General features: G+C 47.4%; 1 protein-coding gene across 1 annotated transcript in view; it reads left to right on the plus strand.

Moving 5' to 3' along the window:
• Positions 1-20002, plus strand: part of LOC137544686 (myeloperoxidase-like) — a 44033-nt gene extending 24031 nt beyond the window's left edge. Inside the window, exons 8-13 of the mRNA XM_068265781.1 lie at positions 164-324; positions 10611-10863; positions 11081-11251; positions 11688-11925; positions 12093-12304; positions 19398-20002. Coding sequence (XP_068121882.1) covers positions 164-324; positions 10611-10863; positions 11081-11251; positions 11688-11925; positions 12093-12304; positions 19398-19423 — 1061 coding nt within the window. The 3' untranslated portion in view covers positions 19424-20002. The remainder of the gene's footprint in view (positions 1-163; positions 325-10610; positions 10864-11080; positions 11252-11687; positions 11926-12092; positions 12305-19397) is intronic.
• The last annotated feature ends 4026 nt before the right edge of the window (positions 20003-24028 follow it).

Below are 24028 nucleotides of genomic sequence, written 5' to 3' on the forward strand. Positions count from 1 at the left end.
AATTAATGTGAGATTTTCTTACAGTTATTGCAGGAAGTGGTTTCCTCAGTATAATGTGTATAGTATATGTGCTATTTTATCTAATTCACGGCACTGTAGCAGTACAAGTATGTGATAACATGTAACACAGTCATGAACCCCCATCCTATGTAATATTCTTTAGGGGACGGGCGAGTCAGTGAGCAGCCTGGACTGACTGCGTTTCACACCATCTTTGTGAGAGAACATAACCGGATCGCCACTGAGCTACGCCGCCTAAACCCAACTTGGTCAGGAGAAACTCTCTTCCAAGAAACCAGGAAGATCATTGGGGCCATTACACAGGTGAGGAGTTGTATTTGCTTCACATACAGAAGCCCACATGCGGTACACAAGGGACAGCTGTCACCAGTTACATGTGCTGGGGCAGATATATGTTATAGGACAAGACAATATACTCTGTACAACGCTGCGGAAGAGGTCGGCGCTACCGTATATAAATACTTAATAATAATAATAATAATAATATACTGTATGTTACCCATCTTTATGGGGAGCTGAATCAGTATCAATCTAACAAAGCAACTCAATACTAGGAATGCATAACAATGCCACTCGGCATAATATGTGGCATCTTCTGATCTCCTTTTCCAGCGTAATTATTATTATTCACTGGTTAAACTATTGTATGCTAGTCTTGACTATTCATTAATTCAGAGAATTTATATGCATTTTAAAGGGGCACTTAAGCCAAACAAAAAAAACATTTTTACTCACCTGGGGCTTCTACCAGGCCTCCTGTGCCCTCGCAGTCACTCTTGGATCCTCCTGCCCCCACCCCCTGATTCGCCAACAAGCCTAGCACGTAGTCTTCTTCGCATTCCCTTCCACAATAGCGCTATTGCAGACAGGAATGTAAAGAAGGAGCAGTGAGCCTGCCGGCTGAAATCGCAATTAGCTGGCGACAGGGGACAGGAGTTTCAGAGAGTGACTGCGAGGGCACGGGAGGCCTGGTAGAAGCCCCAGGTGAGTAAGGATTTATTTATTTTTGTGCAGGCTTAAGAATCCCTTTTAAGTGTTAATGTACTCGCATGTAAAGTGTACCTTAAACACTTTTACACACTAGATTGAGTTCCCATTATGAAGACAACTCCATGCATGTTTTGTTTACATCATGCTGTTTTTAATAGATATCCGCTTTTTCACTGTCAGCTTATGTAATGAAGAGCTATGAACGCTTACAGTGCTGCAACACTGCTTGAACTTTCTGTGACCCTCTAGTGTAAAACAGAAATTTGCCTTCTTAAAACAGAAGGTATTTGCGATTATTTAAGTTGGAGTGAGTATCTGAGGTCTCCCACAATGTATCCCTGAGATCTCCCACATGCAATGTCCCTGAAAGCTAAACACGCCTCCAGAACTGCTGGAATGCTCCAACCTGAATAATCACAAATATCTTGTTTTTTTTAAAGTGAATGGGAACCGCATTTAAAAAAATGAGACAGATACTTACCCAAGGAGAGGGAAGGCACTGGGTCCTATAGAGCCTTCCCGCTCCTCTCCTGTTCCCCTCTCGTTCCGGTGCTGGCTCGCCCGGTAGCAGTATTTGACTAATTTAGTCAAATACTGCTTTACCCGGCCGAAGGAAGTCTTCAGGGAGCCCGAGTGCTCCTGAAGAAGGGCGGCCCTGTACTGCACCTGCGCAAGCACACTCTCTTGCACGCTCACGCCTGTGCAGTATGGAGCCGCTCGTCTTTGGGAGGACACGGCTCCCAAAGACTTCCAAATACCCTTTCGGTGGGGGATTGAAACAGGGGGAGCCAGCACAGGATAGAGAGCACCTTAGGTAAGTATTTGCTTCATTTTTTTTAAAATGCAGTTCCCATTCACTTTAGGAAGGCAAATTCCTGGTTTGCATAGTAATTTAAGTAAGAGGGTGTTTTTATCTTTTTTTTAGCCCCTTCCACACTCCTAGGAGTTCTGGTTCACCATGAGCTTGCTGAGCAATCTGTGCCTCTAGTGTAAACATCTTAATTGCCAAAAGATAAACCAGGTAAAGCCGGGCTGGTTCACACTCGGGCAATTCTTCAGCGCTTTGCTGATAGCCAATGATCAGCAAAGCGCTGCTACAATGTATCCCTATGGATACATTCACACTGCAGCGTTTGCGCATAAGTTTCGATTAATCGCAAATGCGCTGCATGCAGCGTTTTGGATGCAATTGCTTTGTGATTCTCGTTCTATTGAACGGGAATCACAAGCGCAAATCGTGGCAGAATTGCGAGATGTTAGTTAAGATTGCGGAGCTGAGCGCGGGCTAGCGGCGCTCCAAGCACCGAGTGTGAACTAGCCCTTAACCTTTGTTCTCTCTAGAGCGGAGAACTGACTTTTTTTTGTCCGTTCTCCACTCACTGCAAAGCGGAGAGTGGACGGCTCCTATTTTATGAATACAAGCCATTCATACTTATCCCACTGGAGCGGATCAGCGGGATCCGTTGCAGTAAGCTGACCGCACTTACGCTGTCCGGGACCATTGTGGGCCAGACTGATGCTTTCCCCCATATAGCCTATGGGGGGGCGCATCTGCCCCAGGCTCCAGCCACATCACTGCGAGTCATCAGACTTTATACTATCCATTCCTGCTGGTCGCATGTGAGGCGGAAGCAGGCGGAAACAGAGTCTCAGTGTCTGAAGAAAGTGTCAGATGCAGTTTAGAATCACAAATATTCCATGCATGATTTAGGCTAGTTTCACACTGGCGTGTTGCACTGCACATCCTGTAAAAACAGGACTGCAATGAAGGGGAAATTAGCATTGTGCACTACACATGTGATGTGAAGCATACAGTACATGAAAAGTATGCTTCATTGCAACTGTAAATGTGGACTTTGTTCTGGAACACACAGCACGCCTGGCGTTATTCCAATATATTACGCCTAAATCGGCAATATGAATGTCACATACAGTGCTGCCCATAATTATTCATACCCCTGGCAAATTTTGACAAGTTACTTTTATTCAACCAGCAAGTCATTTTTTGACGAGAAATGACATAGGTGTCTCCCAAAAGTGTGAATGCCCGCATGCTCCCAGTCTTCCATCTCCTCCGTCTCCAGCTGGCACAGTCCATCCTCCTCCCTTTCTCCTTGTATCCTCACTGCCAGCCAGGTCACACATGGAAGCATAGAGGTGGGGAGCTCACAGAGGCCATGAAAAAGCATTCCATGTGGACAGCGGATCACAGATAGAGTTGGGCCGAACGGTTCGCCGGCGAACGTGGTTCGCGCGAACGTAGGTGGTTCGCGTGCGGGTACCGCACGCGAACCTTTTGCGGAAGAAGTTCGGTTCGCCCCATAATGCACTGAGGGTCAAATTTGACCCTCTACATCACAGTCAGCAGGCCCAGTGTAGCCAATTAGGCTACACTAGCCCCTGGAGCCCCACCCCCCCCTTATATAAGGCAGGCAGCGGCGGCCATTACGGCCACTCGTGTGCCTGCATTAGTGAGAGTAGGGCGAGCTGCTGCAGTCTCTCATATAGGGAAAGATTAGTTAGGCTTAACTTCTTCCTGGCTGCATACCTGTTCTGTTCAGTGAGCCCTCAGCCCACTGCATACCTGTACTGTGATCCTGCCACTGCATACCTGTTCAGTGATCCTGCCACTGCATACCTGTTCTGTTCAGTGAGCCCTCAGCCCACTGCATACCTGTACTGTGATCCTGCCACTCCATACCTGTTCAGTGATCCTGCCACTGCATACCTGTTCTGTTCAGTGAGCCCTCAGCCCACTGCATACCTGTACTGTGATCCTGCCACTCCATACCTGTTCAGTGATCCTGCCACTGCATACCTGTTCAGTGATCCTGCCACTGCATACCTGTTCTGTGAACCCGCCACTGTATACCTGTTCTGTTCAGTGGACCCGCCACTGTATACCTGTTCTGTGAACCCGCCACTGTATACCTGTTCTGTTCAGTGGACCCGCCACTGTATACCTGTTCTGTTCAGTGGACCCGCCACTGTATACCTGTTCTGTTCAGTGGACCCGCCACTGTATACCTGTTCAGTGAACCCGCCACTGCATACCTGTTGTGTTCAGTGAACCTGCCACTGCATACCTGTTCTGTGAACCCGCCACTGTATACCTGTTCTGTTCAGTGGACCCGCCACTGTATACCTGTTCAGTGAACCCGCCACTGTATACCTGTTCTGTTCAGTGGACCCGCCACTGTATACCTGTTTAGTGAACACGCCACTGCATACCTATTGTGTTCAGTGATCCTGCCACTGCATACCTGTTCTGTGAACCCGCCACTGTATACCTGTTCTGTTCAGTGGACCCGCCACTGTATACCTGTTCTGTGAACCCGCCACTGTATACCTGTTCTGTTCAGTGGACCCGCCACTGTATACCTGTTCTGTTCAGTGGACCCGCCACTGTATACCTGTTCTGTTCAGTGGACCCGCCACTGTATACCTGTTTAGTGAACACGCCACTGCATACCTATTGTGTTCAGTGATCCTGCCACTGCATACCTGTTCTGTGAACCCGCCACTGTATACCTGTTCTGTTCAGTGGACCCGCCACTGTATACCTGTTCTGTTCAGTGGACCCGCCACTGTATACCTGTTCTGTTCAGTGGACCCGCCACTGTATACCTGTTCAGTGAACCCGCCACTGCATACCTGTTGTGTTCAGTGAACCTGCCACTGCATACCTGTTCTGTGAACCCGCCACTGTATACCTGTTCTGTTCAGTGGACCCGCCACTGTATACCTGTTCTGTTCAGTGGACCCGCCACTGTATACCTGTTCTGTTCAGTGGACCCGCCACTGTATACCTGTTCAGTGAACCCACCACTGCATACCTGTTGTGTTCAGTGAACCTGCCACTGCATACCTGTTCTGTGAACCCGCCACTGTATACCTGTTCTGTTCAGTGGACCCGCCACTGTATACCTGTTCAGTGAACCCGCCACTGCATACCTATTGTGTTCAGTGATCCTGCCAATGCATACCTGTTCTGTTCAGTGGACCCGCCACTGTATACCTGTTCTGTTCAGTGGACCCGCCACTGTATACCTGTTTAGTGAACACGCCACTGCATACCTATTGTGTTCAGTGATCCTGCCACTGCATACCTGTTCTGTGAACCCGCCACTGTATACCTGTTCTGTTCAGTGGACCCGCCACTGTATACCTGTTCTGTTCAGTGGACCCGCCACTGTATACCTGTTCTGTTCAGTGGACCCGCCACTGTATATCTGTTTAGTGAACACGCCACTGCATACCTATTGTGTTCAGTGATCCTGCCACTGCATACCTGTTCTGTGAACCCGCCACTGTATACCTGTTCTGTTCAGTGGACCCGCCACTGTATACCTGTTCAGTGAACCCGCCACTGCATACCTGTTGTGTTCAGTGAACCTGCCACTGTATACCTGTACTGTTCAGTGAACCCACCGCATCAGTGCGCATACTTGTGCAGTTAAGTGAACCCACCTACCTACGTGAGTGCACGCAGTGTGATATACCACTCCGTGCATACCCGATATGGACAAAACAGGTAGAGGAAGAGGAAGAGGTAGTGGCAGAGGCAGAGGAAGGCCACCCGGCAGGTCTGCGCGAGGTCGTGTAAATGTAATTTCGTGTGGACCTGGCCCACAGTACAGTGCTCGGAAGAAGGCACGTCCCATCACCTCCCAAGATTGTCAGGACGTGGTTGAGTATTTAGCGACACAGAACACCTCATCTTGCTCAGCCACCAGCGCTACTACTAGCACCACTTCCGCTGCATTTGACACTTCGCAAGAATTATTTAGTGTTGAAATCACTGATGCACAGCCATTGTTGTTACAGCCAGATGAATTTTCACCAGCTAATATGTCTGAGTTACGCGGCAACACTATGGATGTAACGTGTCAGGAGGATGAAGGACCTACTGATGGTGCAAGTTTGGATTTGTCTGAGGCAAGCGAAGCTGGGCAGGATGACTACGATGATGACGGTAATAGGGATCCTCTGTATGTTCCCAATAGAGGAGATGAAGAGGGGGACAGTTCAGAGGGGGAGTCAGAGAGTAGTAGGAGGAGAGAAGTTGCTGAAAGAAGCTGGGGCAGCTCTTCGTCAGAAACAGCTGGTGGCAGAGTCCGGCACCATGTATCGCCACCTATGTACAGCCAGCCAACTTGCCCTTCAGCATCAGCTGCTGAGGTCCCCATAGTGCCCACATCCCAGGGTGGCTCAGCGGTGTGGAAATTTTTTAATGTGTGTGCCTCAGATCGGACCAAAGCCATCTGTTCGCTCTGCCAACAAAAATTGAGCCGTGGAAAGGCCAACACTCACGTAGGGACAAGTGCCTTACGAAGGCACCTGGAGAAAAGGCACAAACAGCAATGGGATGGCCACCTGAGCAAAAGCAGCAGCAGCACACAAAAGAAAAGTCACCCTCCTTCTCCTCTTCCTCCTTCAGGTGCATCATCTGCTTCTGCCGCTTTCTCCCTTGCACCTTCACAGGCACCCTCCTCCACTCTGCCTCTGCCCTTGAGCGGTTCCTGCTCCTCTGCCCACAGCAGCAGTCAGGTGTCCGTGAAGGAAATGTTTGAGCGGAAGAAGCCACTTTTGGCCAGTCACCCCCTTGCCCGGCGTCTGACAGCTGGCGTGGCGGAACTGTTAGCTCGCCAGCTGTTACCATACCGGCTGGTGGACTCTGAGGCCTTCCGTAAATTTGTGGCCATCGGAACACCGCAGTGGAAGATGCCAGGCCGCACTTATTTTTCGAGAAAGGCCATACCCCAACTGCACCGTGAAGTTGAGAGGCAAGTGGTGTCATCTCTTGCGAAGAGCGTTGGGTCAAGGGTACACCTGACCACGGATGGCTGGTCTGCCAAGCACGGGCAGGGCCGCTACATTACCTACACAGCCCATTGGGTGAACCTGGTGGTGAACGATGGCAAGCAGAAAGCGGCGGACCAAATTGTGACACCTCCACGGCTTGCAGGCAGGCCTCCTGCCACCTCCTCTCCTCCTGCTACATGCTCTTCGCTGTCCTCCTCCTCCTCCTTGGCTGAGTGGCAGTTCTCCTCTCCAGCTACACAGCCCCAGCTCCGCAGGGCCTATGCTGCATGCCAGGTACGACGGTGTCACGCCATCTTAGACATGGCTTGTCTCAAAGCGGAGAGTCACACTGGAGCAGCTCTCCTGGCTGCTCTTAAGAAACAGGTGGATGAGTGGCTGACCCCGCACCACCTGGAGATAGGCAACGTGGTGTGCGACAACGGCAGCAATCTGCTTGCCGCTTTGCATATGGGGACGCTGACACACATACCCTGCATGGCACATGTCATGAATCTAGTGGTTCAAAGATTTGTGGCAAAGTACCCTGGCTTAGCGGATGTCCTGAAGCAGGCCAGGAAGTTCTGTGGGCATTTGAGGCGCTCTTACACAGCCATGGCACGATTTGCAGAAATTCAGCGTAAAAACAACATGCCGGTGAGACGCCTCATTTGCGATAGCCCCACTCGCTGGAACTCGACCCTGCTCATGTTCTCCCGCCTGCTAGAACAGAAGAAAGCCGTCACCCAGTACCTCTACAACTGGAGTAGAACGAAACAGTCTGGGAAGATGGGGATGTTCTGGCCCGACAACTGGACACTGATGAAAAATGCATGCAGGCTCATGCGGCCGTTTGAGGAGGTGACCAACCTGGTGAGCCGCAGTGAGGGCACCATCAGCGACTTAATTCCCTACGCGTACTTCTTGGAGCGTGCTGTGCGTAGAGTGGCGGATGAAGCTGCGAATGAGCGTGACCAGGAACCGTTACGGCAGGAACAGGCATGGGACCAATTTTCATCAGACCCAGCTGTTTCCTCAACACCTGCGGCAGCACAGAGGGGGGAGGAGGAGGAAGAAGAGAGGTCGTGTGCAGAAGACGAGTCAGACTCAGAGGATGATGAGCAAGGTGTTTCTTTGGGGGAGGAGGAGGAGGAGGAGGAGGGGACAGCGGCAGGAGAACAACCGCAGCAGGCGTCGCAGGGGGCTTGTGCTGCTCAACCTTCCCGTGGTATTGTTCGCGGCTGGGGGGAGGAGGTTGACTTACCTGACGTCACTGAGGAAGAGCAAGAGGAGATGGAGGGTACTGGATCCGACTTTGTGCAGATGTCGTCTTTTATGCTGTCCTGCCTGTTGAGGGACCCCCGTATAAAAAACCTCAAGGGGAATGAGCTGTACTGGGTGGCCACACTACTAGACCCTCGGTACAGGCACAAAGTGGCGGACCTGTTACCAACTCACCGGAAGGTGGAAAGGATGCAGCACATGCAGAACCAGCTGTCAACTATGCTTTACAATGCCTTTAAGGGTGATGTGACAGCACAACGCCAGCAAGGTACCACTGCCACTAATCCTCCTCCCGTGTCCACGCAGTCAAAGACAGGACGCTCCAGCGATCTCATGGTGATGTCGGACATGCGGACGTTCTTTAGTCCAATGCCTCGCCGTAGCCCTTCCGGATCCACCCTCCACCAACGCCTCGACCGGCAGGTAGCCGACTACCTGGCCTTAAGTGTGGATGTAGACACTGCTGTGAACAGCGATGAGGAACCCTTGAACTACTGGGTGCGCAGGCTTGACCTGTGGCCAGAGCTGTCCCAATTTGCCATCCAACTTCTCTCCTGCCCTGCCGCAAGCGTCCTCTCAGAAAGGACCTTCAGCGCAGCTGGAGGCATTGTCACAGAGAAGAGAAGTCGCCTAAGTCACAAAAGTGTTAAGTACCTCACCTTTATCAAAATGAATGAGGCATGGATCCCGGAGGGCTGCTGCCCGCCCCAAGACTAAGTCAGTCCCCACACACACAGCATCTCTGCCTGCACGCCGTGTGACTGGCTGCCTGGCCTGCCCCAAAAAGACTAAGTCGCTCCCAGTCCCTCCACACAGCATGTCTGCCTGCAGGCCGCTTCACTACCTTCTCCGCCACCACCAACAGGGTCCGGGACTCCAGGCGGATTGCTGAATTTTTTAGGCCGCTGCTAGCAGCGGCCGCTGTAATAATTTTTATGGTGCGTGTACATGACTGCCTAATTTTTCTGGCTGCACTGAGGGCAGCTGCAACAACAAAAGAAAAGGCATGTACATGCGCCCATTCCCCTTCGTGATCATTACCTTGCCGTGGTGAAGGGGCTTGCGTATCACAATGAAGCAATGACCGGCGCCTAGATGAGTGTCTCGGGGGGCACACAAAAGATAATAAGGTCGTTGCTTCATTGTGGTCAGACCAAATTTGATCAGCTGGACAGTCACTGTTCTGTCATTCAGCTACATCAGCCTGGCCGACCATATGGGCTGTAAAGCCACCAAAACCTGCACTCTCGCCATGGTGCGCACCAGTCCAGCACGGCCGTCACTAGTACAAACAGCTGTTTGCGGTGCGTTACACGGTGAGTTTGGTGTGTCAGTGTGAAGCAGTACCTTAATTACACTACCTGATTGATGTATACACATGCAAGATGTTTTAAAGCACTTTAGGCCTGTCATTTAGCATTCAATGTGATTTCTGCCCTTAAAACGCTGCTTTGCGTCAAATCCAGATTTTTCCCGGGGACTTTTGGCGTGTATCCCACTCCGCCATGCCCCCCTCCAGGTGTTAGACCCCTTGAAACATCTTTTCCATCACTTTTGTGGCCAGCATAATTATTTTTTTTTTTCAAAGTTCGCATCCCCATTGAAGTCTATTGCGGTTCGCGAACTTTAACGCGAACCGAACGTTCCGCGAAAGTTCGCGAACCTAAAATCGGAGGTTCGGCCCAACTCTAATCACAGACAGAGTCACGGCAATCCTACAGAAATGTGAGTCCGGAGCTCCTCTCTGCTGCAAAGAGGGGCTGGGCTGAGCTTGAGCACTGCATGGGCGCAAGGCTGGCTGGGAGAGATCTGAGTCCCAGTGTCGGGGGAGCCGGAACCAGGGATTTACGTGGGTGGTAGACTCGAGACTTCCAATGTCAAGCGGGTGGGAGAAGAAAGTGTATGACAACTACAGTGCTCTGCACTCTTGGGGGGAGGCACACATTCGGACCATAAGACAATTTTTAGGGGAGAAAAAGTGTGTCTTATGGTCTGCAAAATATGGTAATTACATTGCGTTTGCTTATATTATATTGCCCTACCTAACAACGTGAAAGTAGCCTGATTGTGCTTTTAAAGCACATCCACGTTTGTAAATTGTTTCTCTGCACACCTTATCATTCCTCTACAAAATCTTGTGAGTAATTCAACATCCAGGCAAGTCCAACTTCAATTCTCAAGGACGAGGTCCTCACACATTTTTGGCACAGCTCAAATTAATTGATGGGACTAAATCAGGAAAGGTGTAGTTCATCAAGTAGAAACACATTTCTCCATTTATGGCCATCAAGGACTGGAGCTGGACATTCCTACTACAGGAATCTAGGCTAGTCAGGGGCCAGTTTTAGTGTAAAGAATATTATTGCCATTCTTGTCTTTTGAAACAGGGTTAACGTTTATCATGCAACCATTTTAAATTACTAATCACAGCATCTTTATTTTAAGACCACTAAAACTTGAAATATCTTTATTTGTTACTTTAAACTAAAAATCTAAATCTTGCTTTGTTACAGAAAATAAACTATAAAGACTGGCTGCCCCTGCTGCTGGGCTCTGCTATGTCCAGAACCGTTCCTCCTTACCGTACCTACAATGACTCTGTGAATCCCGGAGCAGCCAACGTCTTCAGTCTTGTTTTCCGTATGGGCCACACAATGATTCAGCCATTCATTTATCGACTAGTGGATCGTTACCAGACATCACGAAACCTACCTCCAGTCCCTCTACACCTGACTTTTTTCAACACCTGGAGAGTTGTTAGAGAAGGTATGTTCTAGTTACATAAAGAAAGAAAGAAAACCTTAGTCATTCCAGTTTCATTAGCAAGATACAGCTGTGTACATTGCTATAGTCCAGCAATATGCTGAGTGACGTCTTACATGGCAAGTCTAAGTGTCTGCTAAGAGAATCATTACCAACTTAGCTTTCTTCTCCAAGCCCAGATTTAACCTTATTTATCACTTTCTATATTCTGGTGTTTCAGGAGGTGTGGACCCTCTTCTTCGAGGTCTGATGGCAAACCAAGCCAAGCTCAACCGACAGAACCAGATCTTGGTAGATGAGCTTAGGGATCGTTTGTTTGAGCTCTTTAAGCGTCTTGGCCTTGATCTGGGCGCTATCAACATGCAGAGAGGCCGTGAACATGGACTACCAGGTAAACTCCAAGACAATCACAAAATCTCTTTGAAAACTAAGACTGTAAAACCTTTTAACTGGGTGACAAGTAGGTCATTAACAATAAGATGACTGTTTGCAAGGTCATATGGAATTCCATATTTACAGCCATGCAAAAAATAACTATAATTACATATATAAATCGCTTCTGCAATAAATATAGAGAAGGAAAATTATACTAAACTTGGTTTTGAGCAATGTTGCTGCCCTGTGTGTAGACCTACGCTGAGGGGGACACAATGTCTAAATTGGTGACTAGTGGTTTCCAAAACGGCCATCACAATTTAAAACCTCTTGAAAACCGATTGTCTTCCAAGTCAAAAGTGTGATATACCCACGTATTTTAAAAAGTTGATATTGTATTTTTTATCTGTGTGGCTGTAATTTTTCTCTCTTGCAAAATCCACCAAAACTAGGATACAACGCATGGAGAAGGTTTTGCGGTCTTTGCGCACCTCGCAATGTGACGCAGCTCGCTCAGGTGCTGAGAAACCAACCACTGGCAGAAAAATTGATGCAGCTGTACAGAACACCTGAAAACATTGACATCTGGCTTGGAGCGGTTGCCGAACCCCTGCTGCCCAATGCTCGTGTGGGTGAACTGTTGGCCTGTTTAATTGGAAACCAATTCCAAAGGACCCGTGATGGAGACAGGTAAATATAATGAAAATCTGGTGCCTTAGCAATATATTTTCCAGCACAAAAATAGGGTTGCATTACTTTTTGATAGTCAGCTTGTACAAAGCGATTTTGTTTGCTATCTGCAATACTGACCATGAAGTAACCAAGAGGTAACCGTTGCTCCAATCTCTTTTCTACAGGTTTTATTACGAGAGGCCCTCTGAATTCACAGTCGCTCAGAGAAGGGCAATAGAAGCAGTCACAATGTCTCGGATCATCTGCGACAACACACGAATCACCGAGGTTCCCAGAAACGTCTTTGTCGCAAACAGCTATCCTCAAGACTTTGTAAACTGCTCTCAGATTAGAAGACTTGACTTGAGCCCCTGGAGGAGGAGGAAGAGTGGATCTGGTAAGAGATTAGGAGTAGCAGCAATGTCTGAGGCTGTAGTGTAAACACACTGCTTTCTGAGTGCTTTTCTGACCATCAGTGCTTTTTGAGCATTTAAAAAAAAAAAACTCTCCCATTGTCTTGCATTAAAATTGCAGTAAAATTAAATGATCATGATCGTGGCGAAAGCACTGATGGTCAGAAAAGCGTTCCGAAAGCGCTCACAGTGTGTCTACTGCCTAACAGCTTCCAAATATAGAGATCTTTTCATCTAGGGATTTTTTGGTCTTGCCAAGCTAGTGCCAGGAAAGCAAAAGTGATCATACCTGCCCAGGGAGTTTCTTCTGTCTTCCTCTAGATCCAAACGGCTGGAATTTGTAAAGCTTACAGAACTAAGTAAAATAAGCATCAATTACTCCTACAAGGTATCTCTTTACAGGTGAAATCGCTTGAGTTTAAAGGACACCTAAAGTGAGAGAGATATGGAGGCTACCATATTTGTTTCCTTTTATACAATGCATATTGTCTGTCTAAATGTAAAAAGTGACCTGCGCTGTCCTGATACTGAGAAGGGTTACAGGTGCTGCTCCTTCAATTGGGTGGCGCCAGTGATCCTAAGTAGCAGATAGAAGAAACAAAGGAGCGCTCCTTGGTGCATTAACTTTTTAATCTTAAAAAACACGCAACATGGATACACTTACAATGTGTAGATGAAATGAGCGCTTGTCAGGCCTGCTGGCGGTTCTCTCCCTGCTCCTGTGCCTGGCCGGGGCAGCGGGAGCGGTGGTGTCGGCGGGGGTAAATTGCGGTGGGCGGAGCCTGGTGCGCTGGACCCGTATGACGTCACGACGCGTTTCGGCGTAACCACGCCTTCGTCAGGTCAGGTCGTGGTTACGCTGAAACGCGTCGTGATGTCATACGGCTCCAGCGCACCAGGCTCCGCCCACCGCGATTCACCCCCGCCGACACCACCGCTCCCGCTGCCCCGGCCAGGCACAGGAGCAGGGAGAGAACCGCCAGCAGGCCTGACAAGCGCTCATTTCATCTACACATTGTAAGTGTATCCATGTTGCGTGTTTTTTAAGATTAAAAAGCATATTGTCTGTCTGTCCTACTGATCCTCTGTCTTTAATGCTTTCAACCATAGATCCCGAACAAGCATGCAGATCAGGTGCTCTGACTGAAGTCTGACTGGATTAGCTGCATGCTTGTTTCACCTGCTTGATTTAGATCCTACTGCAGCCAAAGGGATCAGCAGGATGTCAGAATCAGAATCAGAATCAGAGTTTATTATCGCCAAGTACAACCGGTGGGTTGTACCCGGAATTGGTTTTGGCACATACAGGGTCGTTGGTGAAGAGACAAGAAATAGCATACAGTTAAGCATGGCACATACATAGACGTGAGACAAGCATACTTAGGACAACATTACAGCTTGTGCGTACAATTAAGCAGAGTGCAGCGTCACATGCAGTCAAGCATGGGTCATACGTATAAAATATAAAAGCAAAAATAAAAAGCAAAAACAGAGCGTTACAGCATACACGTACATTTAACGTAAATACAAAAAAAAAAAAAAAAAAAAAAAAAAACATAGCAAAGCATACATTGATAGTAGGAACAGAAAAGAGTGGGACTGGAGGAGCAGCCTGAGAGCTGATCTGAGCGCTGCCATTTTCGGCACTGGACGCTACACAGCGACACGCTCCCAACAAGACAGGTGCACCGATTGTCCACGAAAGTAGAGAGAAGGAAACTGGGAAAGCAACTGAGAGAGAGAGAATGGATAGCTAAAGAGGAGAGAGACAGAGACAGAGAGAGAGAGTCCCCTTTAGGACTGCAGATGTGTACAGTCCGATGAACAGTGCTCCTAGCCGAACTGAGGGGATCACCAAGAGGGGTCACGCTTAGCAAAGTTCTGACTTGGTGCCCGGTCTGGGCGGGTCAGGTCCTGCAAAGTTCTGGCTTGGTGCCCGGTCTGGGCTGGTCAGGTCCAGAGTCCCCATTTATGATGGTTGCAGGCAGAGGGGAACTGGTGGAGTGTAGATGTGGCCGCAATTTGAGGGCTGGATGTGGGGGTGACGATCTCATTGGTAGTGGCCCCATCAAGGGAGGTCCTCCCAATGTGGCTGCAGCTTGGACGGGGGGAGAGGTGGCCTGCGTGTGCTCAGGTGGAGTCCCCCTTACCCGGCAGCAGTGGCAACGAAGCTCCGATGCGGAGATCCGGGCACGTGGGCAGCCAGACTGAGGCAGCGAGGCTCCTGGGCCACCACGTGGGCGGCGGCTGCTCAGCTGGTCCAGCGATCCTCCCGAGCGAGTCTCCGACATCCCCAGCCCGCGTCCTGGCAGGCATGTGGTGCGACCGCATGGCTGCACCGAGCGGCGTCTCGTGCTTGCGCTGGGTGCACTCCCCGATGCTGGAGCCGAGGAGGTGCCGCTGGGAGCTCTTCGCTGGTCCCTCTGCGTGTCCCTCCGCGTCGATCCCGCTCAGCTGATCCGGCTCTGCAGCTGACCACAGACCACGTGGGCGGCCATCCCGTAGCCAGCTCCTGCAGCGCTGACTCACAGTGCGCCCTGGATGTCCAGGAAGCCCAGCACTGCATCCCGGGATCCCCAGAGGCAGGGGGGATCCATCCAGCGAAAATGAGATGGCTCTGTTGGGGGGAAAGGGGACAGAAGAGTAGAAAGGCCGGAGCCCTGTGTGCCAGGCAACCCTCTTACGGCGCCATCTTGATCATCAGGCAACTTATATTACAATAAAATAAAAATGGCAGTCTTGATATCCCTCTCACTTCAGGTGTCATTTAAACAGGAATCAGAAGTCCACATGATTATGTGATTAATGTGAAACTGATTGCCTCTGATTTAAAATAGAACTTGCTAGCAATAAAATCATTCAGGAGAGAGCTGGTTAGTTGAGGTGGAGAGAGCTGGGTAGTTAAGATGTGTAATGCCTGTGGCAGACCTAGAGAAGTATAGTGACATCTGTATAATGATTGCTTACATTGGCCATGGACACAAACTGGTGAACAGCTTTATCTGCTACCCAAAGAAGTCATGCATTCATTAACAAATGTATATGCAGCACTGAAATATAGGTTTGTAAAACCATGGGTAGCTAAGGAAGTGCCCTCTCCTTCCCCTTGAGGCCCCCTGTTAAAGTGTACTGGAACTCTTGCACAGCACACAATGAAAAGTCTTTATTCCGCATGCATTATTATTATTGATTTATATAGTACCAGCATCTTCTGTGGCACTCTACAACAGCATACATATACAGCGTATAACAGTACAAAATAAACAATACAACAGTTAATAAAAGGCAAGCGTGGATAACAGCTTATGCAGTGAACAAATTAATTACAGTACATATTTTTACACTGGGGTGGGAGGTATGTACCCCCACTGCACAGCATTGTGAGACAAAAGGGGAAGAGAGCACTGTCCAAAAGGCCTTACAGTCTAAAGTTTAAGGGATAGGACAACAGGTAAAGGGAAGCGGTGTATGGGGTGGTAATGGTAGAAATGGTCAGGGCCTGATTTGTACTTTTTACCGCCCAAGGCCAACTATCACCAGCCGCCCCGACCAATAGCACCCTAACACCCCCCCCCCCTTCCCTAACGTACACACACTTTTTCCTTAGCAAACATACAGTCCTGTATAAAAAAATTGATTGCAATTACCGCACATATGAAAGAAGCAATGCCCCCCCCCTTTATGAAATGCAGCATAGACCCCTAAAAGTGATAAGCAACATTGACCCCCACATGTAACAAGCAGCATTGATCCCTACATATGACGTTCAGTAATCACCCCTACAGATGAACAGCAGCATTGACCCCCACATTTGACAATAAGCAATCACTTCCACATATGAAATGAAGCATTGACCCCCATCCTCCCATATAAAAAAAGCAATAATTTTTGTCCCGTTTCAAAGAGCAGCCACTTCCCCACAATGATTAAAGCCAGGGGCTAAAGAAAAAATTGTGCCCCTTCCCGTTCGCCATGAAAACACATAAAGGCAGGGATTAGATTGTAAACTCCTCTGAGGACAGCTAGTGACTGAAAGCAGGGATTAGATTGTAAGATCCTCTGAGGACTGAGACATGAATACAGGGATTAGATTGTGAGCTCCTCTGAGGGAAGTTTGTGACTTGACAGCAGGGATTAGATTGTGAGCTCTTCTGAGGGCAGTTAGACATATCTGCAGGGGTTAGATTATAAACTCATCTGAGGACCGTTAATTGCATGATAATAGAGATTACCGTAGCAGGTGACTGCGAAAGTGTCAAAAGATGGAGAGCAGTGTGGAACATTTTGTAAGCAAGGTAGCCCCTTGCTTGCATAGTGACAGTCAGAGTTCCCTGAACACACAGTTCCCTTGCTTACCCCTGGTAGAGGGATTTGCACTTAAAAAACATGTACCATACATTTTCATGCATACTTCAAATGCCACACTCTCTCTCTCCACTCCTGGCATGCATCTCCAACCCCCCCTTGTTTGCCACCCTACACTTTCACCAGGCACCTACAGACATACAAATATTCCACTTAAATAGGATAATACATTAGGTTGTTAACCCCTCCAGTATATTAGTCTGCTGCCTCAAGCCATGTAAACAAGGCAGAATGCAAAATTATAAATCAAGGGTTCTCTGGCCAGAGAATAAGACAAATACAACAAACATTCACATCTGTCAGGCTACTTGCTTGACCTTTGACGAGCCCCCATAAAAACACTCACTACTATCACTAGGGAAGTAAAGACATCAATTAAGCAGTCAGTTCAAAGTTAAGTAAGATAAAGCAGCACAGTTACATCCCAAAAACAAAGTGACAGGCAACAGCCCTCAAGGGGTTAATCTCACCATTCCTTCCTGCAGCCCAGGATCAAAGCATCTTTGCAAGATGATCTTCGGCCAGCTATTCAGATTCCCGCTTCCAAGTCTTTCAATCACAGTCAAACAGGCGGGCACATCACGTGGTGGGATGGCAACCTCACACTGAGATACACAAGCCTGCATGTATCTACTGTGTTTGTGGAGAGAGACGCTGCTTCGTTCATCCCGACCCAGAGAGCCAGACCCGGCCACACGCAGGGTCTGATTCATCTGCAACAAAAACTAGTTCCAACAGGTGCGTGAGAGCCCATCTAGCCTGCTCGCAGCCGCCCGCAGCGGGCCATGCCTGAGCAAATTTTACTGCAGAGTGGGGGGCAGCGGAAGGAACGGACTCTGACTGCAGTCAGAGTATGTGTGACAGGGAGTAGGAGAGGCGAGCAGAAAGGACTCACTTGGGGAGAGTGCAGGCTGCAACTTGCGGCCGTGGGCGGAATGAATGAGACAGACGGGCGGCCATCAGAGTAATTACACTCTGCCATGTTGCACATCCTTAACTGCCCTCAGCCGCCCCAAACAATGCTGGTTTTCTGGCGCCCTAGGCTATGGCCTAGGTGGCCTTGCCAGAAATCCGGCCCTGGAAATGGTGGTCAGTAGGTAAAGTGTCCTAGTATAGTTGCTGAAGAAATTCACTGCGTTGTGTTTGTTTAGCAAGATCAAAGTGTCTAATTAGTTCTCATCAGTAGCTATAAATAAACTGTATGAGCACTGCCATGGTTGTCTCCTCACACAGTCAGTAAACACAGAGGCTTGGCCCTGGAAAGTAGGGATGGTCGGAATGCCAATTTCCGATTCCGCGGTAAATCCGCATTCCGTCATGTACCGATTACCGATTCCGCTTTCCGCTACCAATTTCCGCATTCCGGAAATCGCGGAAATTCCGCCCGATTATAACATCGATTTTCTCAAAAAACTATAAGGTCTTTTTGAAAACTTTTTTTTGCATCTTGTTCAGAAGATTCTGAAAATTTGGTGTTTCTAGGACTTACGGGGGCTTTGCTATTAACCGCTAAAGTCAGCGGATTTTTACTGTAATGTAAAATGCAGGAAATAGGCAAATGCAGATTTTCTGCATTTTACATTACAGTAAAAATCAGCTGACTTTAGCGGTTAATAGCAAAGCCCCCTTAAGTCCTAGAAACACCAAATTTTCAGGGTTTATTAAACCGAATCTTGTGAACAAGATGCAAAAAAAAGTTTTCAAAAAGACCTTATAGTTTTTGAGAAAATCGATGTTAAAGTTGGGTGGAATTTCCGCGATTTCCAGCAGAAATTTCCGCGATTTCCGGCGGAAATCCGCCTCGAATCCGAATGAGTATCCCTACTGGAAAGTGATTCCAAGTTAAATGTCTGGGTTTTTTTAGGATTTCCATGAATATTATACATTTTTCCATAAAAGTTATCATGCTGTGGCTAATCTGAATTTAGTTCCACTTAAAGAGAGTCTGAAGCCTTCTAAAATTCCTCTTTTTATTTAACATTTATCTTCAGCAATATCAACATAGCTAAAAAGCCACATCCCCGCGGCAGAATGATGTGATTAAACCCCCCAAATCCATAGGGCAAAATGCGGGTATCGCTTCCTGGTTGAGACAGAGCTTAGGGCTGTAGCTCTGCCTCTACTTGCGTCAATCACCGCTGATCATCGCCTCTCCCCGCCCCTCTCAGTCTTCTTTCACTAGGTGGGGCTGGGAGAGGCGGAATTCGGCACGGAGATTGACGCTAATGGAGGCAGAGCTATAACGCTAAGCTCTGCCTCTTCGGGCAGCAAAATCTACGACCTGAAAAGTCGTGGATTTTGGCCCCATGATTTGGCCGGGTTAAATACAGTGTTCTGCCGTGGAGATGCAGCTTATTAGCTATGCTGATATTGCTGAAGATATATGTTAAATAAAAAGAGGAAGAATTTAGTGGGAGGGAGATTTGGGGACAGACAAGTGCAAACCTGCAATGAGTCACGGATGAAGCAACATGGACACGCTGGGCAGACAGCAATGCCACTCAGTGCACTCAGCTTTTATTGTTTTACCTATTATTCCTTTGAGCCATGAATTCTATAGGTTAGGGTTAGTAGGACAGCCCTACACAACACGTTACTTCAACTTCCCAGAAATGTCTTACTACAGTTTTAAGCTGGATCCTTATAATTGTTGTCTGAATGTATTACGCGTCAGCGGACAATAACAGACTATTTCATTATTTATTTTTTTAGAGGTTGAAGAAGATTCTGAAGAATAACCGAGGATAAGAAAAAGAAAGACAATTATATAATGTGACTTCGGCCTCCGCTCAGCACTCCAACTTGCATATATCTCTGCCTGCATACCAACATTATAAATCGATATACTTCCCATTGTCTGACCCATGTAGCTGGGGATGTGCCAAGCAGCCTAGGTAGTTATGTATTGAGAACATGGCATGGAGAATTGCATTAATGCTTAATGGAATAAGAAGATAATGTCCTATGTATGTTATATTAAAGCACATTTTTACTGAAGGCACAGTTCACATCCGTATGACATGATTTACGTGTTGAAGCAACAGACATGCTCACCACAGTATTTCCACACTGTTACACTTTCCATAGCTGATTTCTCCTCTCTCCTTTGTGTGTGGGTCAGGGAATATCAGTTTCTGATCTCTGCTTTGTTTGCAGAAGGTTTGCTGATACGCTGTATAAGATGTGGCCATAACATCTGATTAGCTTTTCACAGGAGCTGCACTGATGAGATAATGGGCATATTCAATGTGCTGTCTTATTTGCTTTTGTGGAATGTGTCTTTTATTTTAATATACAAAACAATATACATATGTTTGTATTAAAAGAAACTAGTTTATGTATTTTGCATCATAACAGCATATTATCTTTGTGTGATCTGTATATGTGTTACTTATATTTTATTTCTTAATTCAATTCTATAGGAAGATGTATACTGTAGGTGTTTCATGTCATAGATACATTTTGTACACCGGCCATAGATTATGAGTTCCATGTACCGGAGATTCCGCTCTCTAAGTGTCTAACGCTACTTCCTGTTCATGGCCACAAACCCCCCCCCTCCCCCCGTCCCCTCCCCAAATTTTGCAACCAGAGGAACCCTCCTCACGGGCGCACCGGCCCTGTCAATAATGGACATCACCAGGGCCGGCCCTAGGTTTCACAGCGCCCAGAGCGAAACCTGATTTTGGTGCCCCCCTTCATTGTTTTTACACACACACACACGCACGCACACACGCGCGCGCACACGCACACGCACACTTCACCTTTTCTCCTGAGTTACCTTTATGAAGTCGTGACACATCACACCAAATGCTTAGATCTCTGTGATCACGTCACATATGTATCATAGAAAAATACTAATAACCACAAAATTTATGAAAAGAGTGCATTATCCTGAATACACTTAAAATGAAGGACATAAAGTTTTTGGAATATTAATAAAATTAATCAGTGGGACAGTTAGCCCCACCCCCACCCCAATTTGGAATGATATCACAGCACCGACAACTTTCACCACGCATTATAGCCGCAGTGTTTCCTCACCCAAAAAAAAAATGCCATCAGACTCTGTATAGGTAGGTAATCATCAGGGGCATAACTAGAAATCACTGGGCCCCCCTGCAAATCTTGGGATGGGACCCCCTACCCCAAGCCCCTCCCCCTTTTGGCACAGGTAAACTGAGAACCAATGTTATTCAATTGGCTAGAGCACAATTGAATGTGTTTTCCAAAGCACAAGACCCTGCTGAACACTGAATAGGGACTGTCTGCAAAACTTTGTATGATTCCTTATCAGTGGCTGAGCAGACACAGTCATTAGAACAATTGTGCAGAGAGCAGATTTTTTTATTCTCTCCTTGCCCTTAGTTTTCAGTTTCTCAGGACCGGAAAAATAAACTTCTCACCCTTCATGGGGCCCCTGTGGCTTCTGGGCCCCCCTGCGGCTGCATCCCTTGCAGGGCCTATTGTTACGCCCCTGGTAATCATGTATAGGTGCCCCCAGTATAGGATCTCATGTGTATGTGCTCTCAATAAAGGTGGCCGAGCATAGGTGCCCCCAGTATAGGTAGTCAGGTGTAGGTCTCCCCCATAGGTAGCCAGGCATCAGTGCCTCCAGTAGCCAGGTGTTGGTGCCCTCAGTATATGTAGCCAGGAGTAGGTGCTCTCCCTCAGTTAGATAGCCAGCTCTTGGTGCTCCCTTGGAAGCCGGCGCCCTGAGCGACTGCTCAGGTCGCTCAGGTCAAAGGCCGGCTATGGACATCACACAAATGCAATGTACACATTGGTTGTATAACATGCATTACGTAGTTTGTATGACACCTGGTATAGTTTACATGCACTATGGGTGGGAAGGGCCGCCGAGCTGGAGGGGGTAGCGAGCAGGAAGGGGTATTGGGCACAGTGGCGGGGAGGGGAGATCTGCGCTCCCCTTCCGCCCACTGTACGGTAAGTGGACGGCATTGCAGGAAGTGACGAGAGTGGAACGCAGAAGAGGTGAGTCCTCCCCGCATTAGTAGCCGGAGGGAGAGCGCAGATCGGGGGACTCAGGTGAGGGAGGGGGGGTCCGACCCTCATCCCCGCCGCTGTGCCCAGTACCCTCTTCCTGCTCGATACCACCTCAGCTACCTATGGGGGGGAGGAGGGGGCGTTTTTTCATAAAATTGCCTCAGGAGGCAAAAAGTCTAGAACCGGCCCTGTTTATTGAATACAACCCAATGTGGTGCTGCTCTGGCAAGTATTCAACAGTGGAAATCATAATTTGAATACATAATCTGTACAATATCAATAACAGCAGTCTTTACCAGCACAAGTCTGAATGGCCTTGTTTGTCAGCTCAGCACACAACATGCACTTTACCAGACTGATTAAAAACGGAGTTAGCCAGTAGCAGCGATCGCGACTGTATATAAATGTCCTGCGGGAATACTGTTCCCATTCCAGAGGCATTGATAATCGTCTGTGTGTTTGAATGGCTGTACGAAAGTTACAGGGCAGATTGGTGAATGGGAACATGTTCCCATTCACTAATAAGTGCCAGGTTTATGAATAATCTCTGCTGTAACCAACATCACAGATTATTAATTGAAAAACAGTACAAAAAAACCCACTACTTTCGCTTTCATTATAGTATAGAAAGCTGTAATTTAGTCATCTGGTGGACAAATACTGTATAATAGCGCACTTCACTATTATGTTTGTCCACACCAAAAAAGCCAACAAATATAAATAAAAACCCTATTAATTCCTTTCTGTTATCACAGTTAATATAATTAAAAAAAACATAAAAGTAAATAAATAACCAAAGTGACAGAATACATAAAATACATTACTTTAGGGGCCTTTTACATATGTATGCCATGAGGGTATATTGTTGCTTTTATTGCAAAAAAAGGGATTTTAAAATTAAAAAATACAGTGGTAAAAATGCCATTGGATATTAGAGGAAACTGCAACATATTTATACAGCATTTATCACTTTCCCATTTTTTTACATTTGCCAAAAGACAGTGAGGGCTCTTTCACATTTGGACGTTGTGTTTTAGGGGACGTTAAGGTCGCATAACGTCCCCTAACGCAACGCATGGTGGTGGTAATAGGAAGAGCCGCGTTATGTGGATCTTGGTGCGCCTTTTTTGTCCTATAGACTGCGGAGACCACGTGATCGGAACACTCTGCATCACGTGGTCCCACCAGCCAATAAGCAGTCGCTCCAGGAAGTAAACACTGCAGTGCAGTGCATATTAATTAGCCATGTGGCTGGCCGCAGTAGCAGACTCTTCCCCCCCCCCCCCCCCCTCCTCTCCGGCCCAAAAAAAACAAAAACAAAAACATTACTGAGCATGTGCACGCAGTCTAACGCGGCTAAAACACAGTATAACGCACAGAATGCTGCACTTTATTTGAACGTGTAGCGTTACCCTGTAACGCAACGTAGGCACTGTGAACAGCCCATTGATTTTACATTACTGTGAGTTGGGCTGCGTTACAGGCTGCACTAACGTGCGCCTGTAAAGTCCCACTCTGAAAGCAGCCTGAGGGAAAGAAGTAGAGTTATCTATGAGGTGTGAGGAAGTTAGAGAAAGACAGGATGGACCAAGAGGAATAAGCTAATTAAGTAATGCAATTCACATGGCTAAAGCCTATTGCCAAATCTTCTGTTTTAGGAAGTCTGACATTATGATTGTTAAAAACTGTTCAACCAACATAAACTCATTTACTAAGAGAGTGTGATTACACACATTACTGTGAGCTCTTTGCTGATTACAATAAGCACCATAGTATGTGTACACATTGGCTTCAGTTTACTAAGCAATACCGCATGTGGTAAAGCAGGAAACCGTTGTATTGTGAAATGCCAATTCACTAAGGTGTTATCCCATGGCAAACTGAAATTACTGACTAGTGAGGTAAATAACTTGTGAGGTATCTCAATACCTTAAATTAATGTCAGTTCACAAAGATTAGAGCATGCGGTAAAACCAAGTAAAATGTTCAGTATTTATCTCCAACCTGGAGCTGTTGGTAACAACAAATAGCCATTTGGTAAGGTTATAGAAGGGAGGAAATAGAGCAGAGAAAAGAAAACACTACTATGCATTATATTGCTGCTCAAACCCCAATAAATTAGACTAAAATGACTTTATTTGCATGGGAATGTAGACAACACTATACATATGACATTAATGTTATCTTATAATAACAAAATAAAACACACAAGACCCTCCAGGTTGGCATTAAAATGGTAATCCACCAACAGTAGATGCCTGGAGAACTAGTGTGTTGGGTCCCCTGGACCTGTAACTGGCCGGTGCCCTGTCTCAGCCGGATTGCTCCTACGGCTT

Source organism: Hyperolius riggenbachi, chromosome 2 (assembly GCF_040937935.1).
Source record: "Hyperolius riggenbachi isolate aHypRig1 chromosome 2, aHypRig1.pri, whole genome shotgun sequence".
Classification (NCBI taxonomy): domain Eukaryota; kingdom Metazoa; phylum Chordata; class Amphibia; order Anura; family Hyperoliidae; genus Hyperolius; species Hyperolius riggenbachi.